This window comes from Pinus tabuliformis, chromosome 4_1 (genome assembly GCF_031772625.1).
Source record: "Pinus tabuliformis cultivar Carrire ecotype Pingquan chromosome 4_1, CPIR1, whole genome shotgun sequence".
In the NCBI taxonomy this organism is placed as follows: Eukaryota; Viridiplantae; Streptophyta; class Pinopsida; order Pinales; family Pinaceae; genus Pinus; species Pinus tabuliformis.
Window position 1 is genome coordinate 590,018,241 of NC_142303.1, and position 13,489 is coordinate 590,031,729.

Sequence of the window (13,489 nt, forward strand, 5' to 3'; positions counted from 1 at the left end):
CAGCTCCAATCTGCCCCACGGAACCCTAGCGTTAGCCTATAGGGACAGTGTCAGTCCTTTCTGGCCCAGCGTTTGCCCAACGTCACTTTGGCTTGGCTTGCGTCGGCCTCTAGAGGCATTGTGTCAGACCTCTGGCCCTCTGCGCCACCCATGTTGGCCCTCTGAGGTACTGTGCAGCTCCTGGCTGCCTCTGCGTGAGCCCTGGCCGGCTCTGCGTGAACCCCTGGCTAGTTCTACATCCCTCACTCTCGGCTACTGCGCTAATCCTCCTAGTGCTATCTTTGCCTTTCTGCTTCTGTATTCATTGCCCCTCAGCTGCAACTCTGATCACTCTCTTGACTTCCTCAGCAAACCCAGTCCCAGAAAGTCGAAATCTTGATTAGCTCGGTGTGTTCTCCAAGTGACCCTCAAGCCTCCTCTTATACTTTTCTCGTTGACAAATCAACTACCGAGATTGAGTCCCTAATCAACGGCTAAGATTAGATCTGGCTTGATCCATGACTTTTGGACCATTCTAACACAACTTTATATTAATTCACATTAATATTTTATTTTCCTTAAGTTTAGACTTAGGGACTTCATTAAAAATATTAATTATTTTAATATCTCCCAAACTATTTAGAATCTGCCCAAACCCTTTCTGCGTATTGGAGATCTCATGTGCCTTAGCTTCTCAACCAATTTTCATGGCTAGAGCACATCCGATGCTTACCCAAATCAACACTCCCTCTTAGCGAGGATTGTGCTTTAGTAATACTCCTCATTGAGCATCACTCTGATCATCCGGCATTGGTCCCTGTGCTGATGCTAGGCCTGCTGCCCATCACCTGCACTGCTACATCCTGTACTGCTACCCATGGCCCTGCCACTGCTAACTACTGCAACTCAGTTACTAAGAAGTAAGTAACTGATCTCCCAACTCTAACATCTCTGTCAGGCTAGAGACACCCACGATGCTGAAACTCCCTCTGTCACTGACAAGTGCTCCCTCTTTGACCTCTGCGCCACTGCAACTACTCCATGCATCTCGCACCATTGCACACCTCTGTGCCATCCTGCACTGGTGCAACACACCTGTGCTTCTTGTACTGTTGCCTCACGCTGTCCTGGGAATCCTGCACTGTAGCGCCCTCTCTCGCTCCATCCACATTTGTCTCTACTAACATCTGCCAGTACTGCTACTCCTCTTCGGGGCTCCCGTAGCAAGGTCTAATCCAAGAGGTTCAGTACCTTGAGGATCCTGCCCCTCATCGCCTGTAGTCCGTCTGACTACAACTCAATGTCTCCCCACTTCCGCTCAAGTGGTGTGTGTGCACTCATGGCACAGTCATCGTCTGTCTCCACTTCCTTCTCTGCCCTTGCTAGCACAACCTTGGTCTCGAAGGCCTCTCCCTTGCTCTTCTTCCTTGCACACTGGGTCGCATAATGACCCAGCTCCCCACAGTGGAAGCATTTGACCTTAGAGAGGTCCTTCTTCTTCTGTTTCTCCTGCTTTCCCTCAGATGCTAGGGTAGCATCCACCTCCTTCTCCTTCTTGATTCTGATTCCCTTGCTGTTGCTTCCCGCCTTGCTCAGCCTTCTGATCTCTTCTTGGTGAAGAGCAGCCGACATTTCCTCCCAATCTGGAAGGGTCGCCTTGCCCAGTATGCTCTGGACAAACACCTCCCAGTCTTCTGAGGTTACGTTCAGGGTTGTTCTCACCATCAATTTTTGATTCGGCGTGGCCCCTATGGAAGTCACCTGATCCCGAATCTCTTTCAATCGACCAAGGAAGGGGTCGATTTGTTCTCCCTTCTGCATCTGGTATGATCGCAGCTGATTTTCTAGTAACATCCTTCTTTGCACAGAAGTATGCTGGTACAATTTCTTTAGGGCCTCCCACATCTCATTTGTCGTGTCGTTTTCGGCAATGTGTGGTACTACATGGTCCTTGACCTTGTCAAGAATGATGCTCTTGGCCCTCACCATTGCCTCCTCGTACTTGTCGTTGTCAGGTAGGTCAAATGGGATAGCTATCGTCCTCAAGGCGAAGTGCTTGACACGATTCCTGTCTAGAATAGATAAGATTTTGGCCTTCCAGACTACGAAGTTTGAGGCTTCGTCCAGTTTGTCCTAGTCTCTTACCTCGTTCTCTACCATTTCGCTGCTCTTCTTTCGAGTCTCTCTACTTCCCTCCTAGAAGTTTTCGGTGTGACTCCCTCTGAGCCTCGACTTCCCTCCTGGAAACCCTTCTGCCAATGTCGAGATGCCCCCACTCCGATCGTTCGTGCAGCTGCACCACTGATTCGGATTTCTTGGCTAGAAATCCTCAGTAGCAACTCCCTCCTCCTTGGTCTTGCCTTCTTAGATACTGTTCTGTCCACAGTACCCCACTAGCTTCACTCCACAACTTCTCCACAGCCTCCTAAACCCCAACAAACTAAAGGTTAGAGTTCTTAGGCTTTGCGCAATCCTGACACCGGCAAATCAACTTTCTCGGCCAACTGCATCAGCCCTTCTGGCCTTTATGTGAGCCTATCTTTGCCTGCCTCAGCCTCTGTGTTGCCTCTTCCTGGCTCAATCTTGATGACGCAGGCACTGCGTCACCCCTTCCTTGCCGCTACTCTGTTAGGAAAAGTTTCTGTCACTCGGGACAACTGTTTTCTGCTATTGCTACTCTGTTCGGCTGATGTCCTTAGCTCTCCTGTGATCTGCAACCACCCTTTGATATCATGTTGAAGTTTCTAAGTCTAATTGTTAGAAACCCTTCATGTACTTTACTGATTTATTCCTACCTACTTGTTCTGTTAATTAACAAGTTATTTACCATGTAAATACTGGAAATAAATACAAGTACATGCTCAACACATTACAGATCATCAACTGAAGGAAGCAGAAACAAACACACAAGTGCATCGTTGTTTTAGGACTAATTTCCCCGGAAAAACCCAATGCGGGAAAACCGGTGCAGCTATCTGAGGGTTTGATTTATTAAGCAGTTTCATAATACAATCTGGGTGCCAAATCTGGCTCACCCAACAGAGAAAAATCTTGACAATAGTACCTCTCTACTCGGAAGCAAATATTCCGATTGAAACCCTGGATAAACACTCTGGCAGCTTCAGAGCTCCAATCTACCCCATGAAACCCCAACGTTAGCCTCTAGGGATAGCGTCAACCCTTTCTTGCCTAGCGTTTTCCCAACGTCACTTTGGCTTGGCCTGTGTCAGCCTTTGGAGGCATTGCGTCAGCCCTCTGGCCCTCTGAGGCATTGCACAGCTCGTGGCTACCTCTGCGTGAGCCCTGGCTGGCTCTACGTGAACCCCTGACTGGTTCTGCGTCCCTCACTCTCGGCTATTGCGTTGATCCTCCTGGTGCTATCTTTGCCTCTCTGCTTCTGTATTCATTGCCCCTCAGCTGCAACTCTGATCACTCTCTCGACTTCCTCAACAAACCCAGCCCCAGAAAGTCGAAATCTTGATCAACTCGGTGTATTCTCCAAGTGACACTCAAGCCTCCTCTTATACTTTTCTCATTGACAAATCAACGACCGAGATTAAGTCCCGGATCAAATGCTAAGATTAGATCTGGCTTGATCCATGACATTTGGACCATTCTAACAAAACTTTATATTAATTCACATTAATATTTTATTTTTCCTAAGTTTAGACTTTGGGACTTCATTAAAAATATTAATTATTTTAATATCTCCCAAACTGTTTAGAATCTACCCAAACCCTTTCTGGGTATTGGAGATCTCATGTGCCTTAGCTTCTCCACCAATTTTCGTGGCTAGAGCACATCCGATGCTACCCTAAATCAACATTGGGGTTCACTTGAAGACACACAGAGAGTTGATCAGTCAGTTCGATTTTCCTAGGGCATGGTTTGCTAAGGAATTTGAACCAGTGATCAAGCAGAGAGGATCAGAGGCAACACTGGAATGAAATGATTTCCAATTCCAGTGAATATGCATAGAGGGGTATCAAAGTTAGCGCTCGTCCAAGAAGGGACAACGCAACAGCTAAAGGAGATTGACGCAGAGGGGCAGCGCAACAGCTGAAGGAGGTTGACGCAGAAGTGTTGGGGATGAGCAGAGTTTAGTGCCAGGAATCGCAGTAGATGATTGGTACGAGTAATCTCGATTTCTCAACAGCAAAAACAACAACAGTCTAGGTTGACGCAGTCAGAGGGAGCCTTCACGCAGAAATAATGCAGAGCTTGCGTAGGCTCACGCAGAAACTGCGTAGTGGGCTGGGGATAGAGCAAAATCTCCGGAATCAGTGTGAGAGAATTCTCAATTATCTTCTCTGAGTGGATTGTCGTTTTTTTCTAGGGCATCCAAATTGTATTCAGATATTTACTACCAATAATAAGAATCCTCAGATTTGCTGCACCGATTTTCCCACATTGGGTTTTTCTGGGTATGATTGTCCAAAAACAAGTGTGTCAATGTGATTGTTCATACGCTGATGTTTCTCTTGCCTCTTAATTTTCAGTTCCTAATTTGTGAAGTCTACCACTGAATTTATTTTGGTATTTACTGAAGCTTTGGTGAATAACTTATTATAAATAAGTAGGAGAAATAAATCAATTATTGCAGCAAATTTTCACACCTGCAATTGCTAGTCACTCCAGAAATTTTGGCCCTTGCAGTTGCCCAAAATTTCGGCCCACTACAATAGAATGCCTAGAGTCTATACACGCGTGCGAGTTGCAAGAAAGAGAAGAGAGTCAATTTGTCCTTCTATTCATGTTATTTGTCCTTCTTGTCCTTCAGTTGCTTGCCCAGAACTTGTCTTGTGTGAGAGAATGTGAATGCCCAAGTGAAGGAGGTTGAACTGCCTTTATATAGTAGTTTGTCTTGGTTGAATGGGTGTGTTTTTAGCCAAGGCCGACTTGACAACTTTTGGAGCCAAAAATTACTTTTCAAAAATTCAAATTTTCTTCTCTAAAATGTGGCAATGCGACTTTGACTCAAAATAATTTTTCTTTTGACTCTAGCATTTAAAATATGCTTTACAATACAAATACATAAGTGGCCAAATATACATTATGAAGACTGACCATAGTTACAAATTCAACATCATGCACCTTCAATGCACCTTCTTCCATTCGGGTATCAATTGGCCATTTCAACCTTTAGTCCTCTAATAAAGCTAAATCTGACTTGATGGATGACAAACATCCATGAGCAGAGTTCTCCCTTGCACATTGAAATACTCCTTTAGGAACAAGCATGTGACGGAACACACTAAAGACAGATCAAACTTGGCCTAATGCATCATTCCACAAAGCTTATATAAAATAACAATTACTACTGAATAATGATTTAATTCATAGACTTCCATTCCAGCCTATAAAACACTTACACAGATCATATGCAAATGGCCTTACAAACAAAAGACTTGATTCTATACGACCAACTTATACTTCCTGAGAAGGAGGTGAATCCTGATACTATTTTGAGGGTGGAGGTGTGAGCCTCTAGATTCCCTTGTTGACTGATGCAGGCATCGTATCATTTTATTTGTTGGTTAGAGCAAATGTGTATATTATTGTAAATATTGTATTGAGTTGTGGTTATAAAGCTCCATAGGCAGTATGGTTATTTGTTGGTTGAAGCAAATGTGCATGGGTATATGAGGTTGTTATTGTAAATATCGTAATGAGTTGGGTTATAAAGCTCCAGTAAATGGTATGATTGTCATGTTTTCAGCAGTGGTCATTATAAATTCAGATATTCCCCTAAAATTGTTTTGTATGGCATTTTGTCATGAGAATCAAAATATTTCACTTCTACCGCCTATAAGCCATCTCTTCCAGTAATCTGAGCAGAAAGAAATAAATAAACATAGGTTAACCTTTTTCAGTTTTGCCACAGCAGCCGCTGCTGCAGCAGCAAGTTCAACAGCATCAGGTGCACCTTCAGCCGCAGCAGCCAAAGCTGCAGCATGAGCAGCCTCAGCAGCTGCAATAGCTTCCTCCTTCGCTGCCTGTTCCTGAATTCACAATGCCAAACATTACACTAAGCTGGCATCCACTTGTGAAAATGGTTCGGGTTTATTATATACCAGGTCCATGTGAAAGGGATTTCTAGATACCTCTAGATACTCCTTATTCATTTCTGTCCAGATTAGAGTTTTTAACCGAACTTCCTCTTCATTGTGAAGGTATCGCTCAACCTGCAAACATAGCAGGAACGATCATGTTATGTTGCTTTAAGATTTAAAATAATGCCAGTCCACTCAACTATAATTCTGTATTCAAGTTGATAATCAGCATTAAATATGTGTCAATCAATAGAGTCAATGTGAAACACACAAAGTCTCTGCCCAGAAAACCTATGAGACTGACACGTTACAGCATAAATTGATTTCCACACGATCAGAAAACAAAAAATAACAGATAGTGCAATGATACACTTATTTCCAAAAGAAATGCATCCCAAAACACTTAAATCATAAATGAGACATAGACATGCAGATGACATTCCACAGACATTATAATGCACATAAACATGTCCTGTTGTCATGTAAAAACAAAGGTGAAACTTCTGCTGCATATGTGTAGACCAATCAAAATAATTATCCTCGGATCAGGTGCTCAAAATAATAAAAGTGGACTGATAATGACAGCTTGTCATTACCTCATCATCATCAATGTCAGATAATGTCTCTAATTCCTCATCCATCTCATCTTCAAATTTATTGCTTGCCTGGGACTGAGATTGAGTCCAATCATCTATCCCAGCTTGGCATTCAATGACAGCCTCTGATAAACAACTCCCCACTGCACCAGTTTGACTATCACCGTTTGGAATGTCTGCATATTCATCTTTAGAAGCTGTACTCCTAGACAGATTTTTAATACTTTCATAACGAATTGAACCCTCTGCATTCTCCTGTTCTTGTGAATCTGGATTACCATCCTTGACTGCTTTCCAATTCATTTTTTTTTCTTTCTCCGTTTCCATTGTAGCCTGACAAAATACACAAGGAAAATGAAATTAATCAGTTTCATTAGTAAAATAAGCAATGTTCTCAATTTTGCACTCCCCACCTATCAAGGCAGAAATTTAAAAAACTCTAATTTATTTTTATAATTGTATTACTGTTTTCAACAATAGAAAAGGAATGATTGTACTACACAGCAACTAATGATGTATGAAAGTTATGAATGCATTATAAAAAAAACAAAAGCATGACATAAAAACCGGAGGGTTAAGTGCCAGACTGATTGTATCATTCTGGTTCCATTTACATTTACATCCAGAGTTAGATTGATCAGAGCCTGTTATATTCTGAGTTTGTTCAGATTTGAAGGGTTTGCTTTCTTTTAGCAGTTCTACTTTCTGGGAGGCAAAGTTCTAGGGCTTGCATGTCAGAGTAATCTACATATTTCTGGTCTTTGTGAGCTCACAGTCCCAATGAGTATCTTTCAGCTGACATGCAAGCAGTTCCACTACATACTATTTTCAACAATTAATGTTTCAAGAATTGCATGTCGAGTTTGAGCACATATAGGTGTTCCTTGCAGAGAGACAAATCTGATATGTAATTTTAATTGACATGAGAGGTACTGCTATTTTCAGACATGCTATATTTGGCAGGCATCCAGAACTCCCTTCATTCAGATTTTCACTTTTTTAAAAATCTGGACTGCCATTTTTAGCATGTCTATAGCAGGTACATGATGCAGTGTCAAGGTTCCAGAGTGCAGTAGTGTAGTGGTTTCAATTTTCAAGGGTAAGAAGGATATTGACTTGACTTCAGTGCGAGCAGTTTGAGTTCAGAGCTAAGTTGGTCCAGTTTGGTGAGTGCATGATGATATTTTAATGATTAAATTTATCCATCTTTGGGTTCTATTATCTCCCAAACCTGCACTTCAAGCAGCAAAGCCCTAAAAGACAAGTGCAACTTTAGAGGAACTATACAGGATTGTCCATTGTCACCACAACAATTACCTCTCACTGTAGACTGGCTCTCCTCTAGCACAAGGGGGGTTACCCTAGGAAAGCATAAAATTTTAGAAATGAAAGAGATGGTGGACCAAGACTAATGCCTATCCAATTTAGACAAAATGGAGCCAAGGTATTAATCTTAGAGGACTAACCTTTTATGGACAATTAAGGCACAATAGATCTGGTATAGAATGCTATAATCGACCTTTATTTTCCATTTACAATTGCAGAATATGTAACTATGAATTATTGAATTAAGGTGGCTGTCTTAGGCAAATAACTAAAATAAGCCTGTGTCTTATAATGGAAGTAAAAATCTGCAAGAACTGTAATGAAGATCAAAGCTATAAAATTACTACATTCAATGATGAAAAAACAAAGGGGAAAAAGAGAAAAAATCCCACGCCTAAGTCCTTCCAATAGAGTAAAAGTACCCGTCACAAATGGAACAGCTCTCGAATATACTTTTTTAGCAACCATATTTAGCGATTTGAGATGAAAACATAGAGTCTCATATAACAAGAACCCTTCACTTTCCATTACTTTTATAAGATATTCAACAAAGCTATTGGAAGGAATCTCCATACATATCCACCCATCTCCAACAATGGAGAAAGCAAATCCTTATATAGATTTCAGCAGGGGTTTCTAGATCCACTAATTACTGCAAGAAAAATACTAAAAAAGAACAAGTTATTACATAAAGAGGGCTCTCCAAGGCAAAGAGCCTAACAAATCCTAAAATAGCAGAGCCACATGTGAAATGCAACGAAATACAAGATCAATATGAATAGACTGTGTGGTCCATCACAAATCACATCTCCCCCCTCCACGCGGTATGTCATGCAACCCAAAAAGCGCGCCGCAGGGAGACATGCTCTAGAAAAAGGGCACATCACCTCATTACATATTAAGTCCAATAATAAGCAAATACCTAGGGAATACCTTGAGTTGATGGTTTCCCTCTCTAACCATGCTCCAGGGATCAACAAATGTATAAAATGTGGACAAGACCCTTGTGTCAAGCATAACACTTCACCAATATCCCCCTGTAACATGTAAGCCTCCATATACAATATCAAAATGCCCAAAAGGTGGTAACCCAATGAACAACATGCATCAAAGCACAAAAATTATGGCCCCTAAACCAACATCCTAGAAATGCAATCTACTTGGGCAGGATCTTCAACCTGGGACAAGGCTGCATGAAATATGAGGGATAATAGGTTCAATGTGATACCTCTAGCCAAAATTTTAGCATGGTCTAGAAGGTGGCCAATCTATTTAAGGAGGGTGCTCTAACTTGTTTCTAGTGACTTTGGGAGTCAAAATAATTAGAGAAAAGTGTTAATGGAGGAAAGTAAGTGCAAGGATCAGCATTTGAGGCAGTTATTTTTGGTTAAATGGCAATAATTCAGCAACGGGGCACTCTAAGGAAATATATCATCCTGCTGTTGGAAACAGTAAGAGGGGTGTGGAATTAGTATTTATTATCAATTAGTAGTTTTAATTTCACAAAGCATTAATTATCATTAACATTAGATCAACATAAATCAACATCACATGAACAGTAACCAACAAATTTTAGGTGGAAACCCTTCCGAGAGAAAAACCACCAAACGCTTCTTAATATTTGTCTTCAAAAGATTTACATCAATTAGGAAGCTCCAACTTCCAAGATTCTCAGCTCCAATAGAAGGAGGCTCCAACGCCCTGGTTTACAGGCTCCAACCTGAAGGACGCTCCAATGCCCTAGTTCACCAGCTCCAACTGGAAGGATGCTCCAACACCCTGATTTACATGCTCCAACTTGAAGGATGTGTTGCACTCGTTTTGTCACAAGTCTAGAGAAGCAATGCACAAATTTTTTCAAAGACCAAAATCATCAGTTAGCTACATGTTGTATCATTGTAAACTCAAATTCTGCATATTGTAATATAAATGATGCTAGTATAACCATTTAATTATGTAACAACACCTAGGTAAGCCTCTTGTTGTCTCACAAAGTGTATAGGCACCGCGACAACACTTAGAGTAAGGTTTGTCACTCTGATCCTTACTCACTCCGTTTAGACTCTCTCCTAGACAAGTCAAGGGGAGTAGTCCCTAGGGGTAAATTAGTGAAGGAAACCTGTGGAACACTGTAACGACCTAAATTTATATAAAAATAAACACAAATAATGTAAAAAACAACAAATAAGATTAATGATAAATTAGTTAGCAATTAATGAAAAGGTATGTACCTAAAGGACATAACTGTTCGTGAAAGGGTACTTACCTGGCTATATATACAGGACCCTCATTTTAATTTGTATCATCCTATATCAATTCTTTAATACAGTATACAATTTACAATTCTATCCTACGATGGATGTCTTTTTCTATGGAGTATTTTAATATTTCCGCTGCGTATACGACCCTTGGTCGTTACATTGGTATCAGAGCTCGTCTGATCCGGCCTCTAGTCTTCAACTCGTCGTCAATTTTGTTGTTGTCAATCAATCATTCCTTACGAGAAGTAGATTCTCCAATCTGGTGGTTTTTCTAATTAGGCCTTTGGCCATTATTAGAATAAAATATAATATTAAAAGAAAATAAAAAAAAATTATAAAAATATATATATAAGGTAAGCAAACCAAAAAAAAATTATATAGAAAAAAGAGATAATATACATTTATAGGAAGAAAATAATATATTCCGGCATTATTAAAAAAAAAATCTTTCAAAAAACAAAATTAAAATAGAGTTACAAAAAAAAAAGAAATAGAAGTAAGAAAAATTTATATTAAAAAAAGCTATAAAAACATTCTTACCTGCAGCCATTCGAAACCTCAGCCGCCACTTGCGTTGCCTCCTGGTTCCCACTGCTGGTCATCCCAGTCCCCACACTGTCGCAGGAACTGCGGAGAGTCGTCATAGCAGCTGAGCAGGCTACCCTTGGAGCCACCTACTATCGAACCAGTCGCTGACTTAAACCTCGCCTCTGCTCATTCCACTTCCCCGCCACCTGTGCCATCAACCATCTATCGTGCTATGTCCACCACATCCCAGAGTCCAGTCAACTCGCGTATGCTCTGTTCTCTCCCTATCAACGTGCCCGACACCCTCTGTCAGTCTTCTATACTCGTTCCCACGTTGATCTAGTCACTCGCTCTCACCAGTTCCCAACCAGTTGTAGACCCGACTGCCTTTCAACGTCTATTCTTGTTGTCGTTAACTCAAACCCCATCCGTCATTTTGTCCTCTGCCAACCATAGTGTCGTTTCAATTAAATCGAATTAAGTCAATCAAATAGTGGTATAACTTGATATATATATATATATATATATATATATATATATATATATATATATATATATATATATATATATACCCTTGTTATATAGCCAATTATATAATTATATTAATTAAAAAAAAAGGGGGGGTGCAATTACATAATACCTTAAGTCATCTCGACAAAACAAATGGGATTGATCATTGAAAAAAAAATGAAGGAGCTCAATTCTAAAATGACGAAGGAAGAAAGGTTTTCCTACAAAGGTCTTCCAATCATAGATCACGTTGTAATTACACTAAAAGGAAGTATCCAAGGAAGAGAAGTTAATGTCGTCATCAGCAATGATAAAAATTATATCAACATCAACTTGGAAAATCAACTATTAATTCCATGGCTAAGCATTGGTGTAAAGAAAAATACTTTTGAACCAAAAAGAGTATAAAATTAGTGATCTAGAAGTGACAATAGGTAGTTATGAGTACATATCTCAATTTCATGTTGTAAGGATGGATAAAAACACTGACATCATACTTGGTCAACCTTGGTTTAAGGATTTGGGTACATTCATGTTAAACATGGAGAAACAAGTTTTGGCGTTTCCTTATAAAGGGAAGATGGGCACGTTTCGAGACATAACAAGTAAATCAAAATCAACAAAATCTTCATTACAAGACCTTAAGGATATCTCAGACTCAATGTTTCAAGATAACAAAAAAACTATATCAAAGAAGCAAAAAGAGCTTGAAGAAATCATCTGCAACAAAGACAAAAAAAATCGCGCCTCATAGATCACCAAGAAAATCTACTCGAACAAGTCAAGAAAGCTAAAGCATCAAAGAAGGAACTCAAGGAGCGTTTATTAGAACAAGAAGAAAATTTACGTTTAAAGTGCCTTAACCAAACATTAGTAGAAGAAATCAAGTGTTTAAAAGATGAGAAGCATGAAGGCCAAAATAAAGTTGACTCAGAGAATGAGGAATGCTTACATCTCAAAAATCATAATTGTTAAACACACACATGGCAGCAACATAATCTGAAAGATAAAACATGAGAATACATTTTTATTAACAAGAGATATACATTTATAGTACATGGTTTGACCGTTGGGTTCCACATCCCAAGGTCTCTTGGACTCCTTTTGTCTATTCGGCTTCCACACTAACCCATTGAGGATTAGGTGTCCAACATTCCCCCCCTTAATCCGAAGGGTTATGTATGAGTCCAAGAAGAGAGTTGTAATACAAAATGTGCAAAAATGCATGGCAGCACTAGGCTGAATGTGCTCTCTGAAATGTTGGTATAAAGGGTGGTGGTTTAAGGATGACCACCAACACTGGAATGCTTAGTGCAGTTCCCGGAACTCTTCCAAAACTGGCAAGAAGCTGAAGTCTTCTGCTAGAGGAAGTGCTCCTATTGTTTTGAAGAGGGAAACCTTCAACCATGAAAGGGAGGTCTCACCTCGCATAAAAGGGAGAACTTCAACCTGAAAAGGGAAGTCTCAACCTGTGATGGTTTAAGGATGACCAACAACTCTAGAATGCTTAATGCAATTTCTGGAACTCTTTCGAAACTGGCAAGAAGCTGAAGTCTTCTGCTAGAGGAAGTGTCCCCAATTTTGTTCCTGAAATTCTTCCAAAACTGGCAAGAAGCTGAAGTCTTCTGCTAGAGAAAGTGTCCCAGATTACCAACTGAAGGCATGCTCAGGGGCATCTTTGTCTCTGGCTACAACTCTGAATCTGGTGTTGCAGGTTGTGGGTCAGGCTCGCTTGATGTGGCTTTGAAGCTTGTAGATGACCATCATTTCCCCTCTGTCAGATACAAGGTGAGATGATGGAGAAAACTCAACTGCAAGATTGTTCAATACTCTTGAACAAGTTCTGATATGTGACTGAAATATCTTCTTGGCTGTTGATGCCCATTGCCAAGAAGTGATCCATCCAAGATGAATCTTTTTTCTTGTAGGACGTTTGTTTTTGAAGCATCTGTTTGAAGAATGATTGGTTTTATGACAGTGCTTACATGAATGAAGATCAAAACAGTGATCTTTCAGATGGCCAACTCGGTAACAGTGTTGGCATTTCACAATCTGTTGTTGTTGCTGTGGAAGAGGAGCAGAATCTGGAACAGCTGGCGGTGAATTGTCATGAATGAATCCATCACTCTAAAACTGAACGGGCTCTGAGTAGTCTGGAATATGAAAGGACAAGTCCTTGTCATATCCAAGACCAGTTCTGTACTTGTTGTGGACAAGTTCTTCCCAAGGTTTGATG

At 40.6% G+C, this 13,489-nt stretch overlaps 1 protein-coding gene across 3 annotated transcripts in view; it reads right to left on the reverse strand.

Annotated features, from left to right (window-relative positions):
- Window positions 1-13,489, reverse strand: part of LOC149177348 (Cyclin/Brf1-like TBP-binding protein) — a 411,187-nt gene that overhangs the window by 52,977 nt on the left and 344,721 nt on the right. For all 3 annotated transcript variants that reach the window (XM_089420099.1, XM_089420101.1, XM_089420100.1), the window contains 3 exons: window positions 6,629-6,961; window positions 6,084-6,164; window positions 5,844-5,981 (listed from right to left, as the gene is read on the reverse strand). In XM_089420099.1, the coding sequence (XP_089276225.1) occupies window positions 5,844-5,981; window positions 6,084-6,164; window positions 6,629-6,961 (552 nt within the window). The remainder of the gene's footprint in view (window positions 1-5,843; window positions 5,982-6,083; window positions 6,165-6,628; window positions 6,962-13,489) is intronic.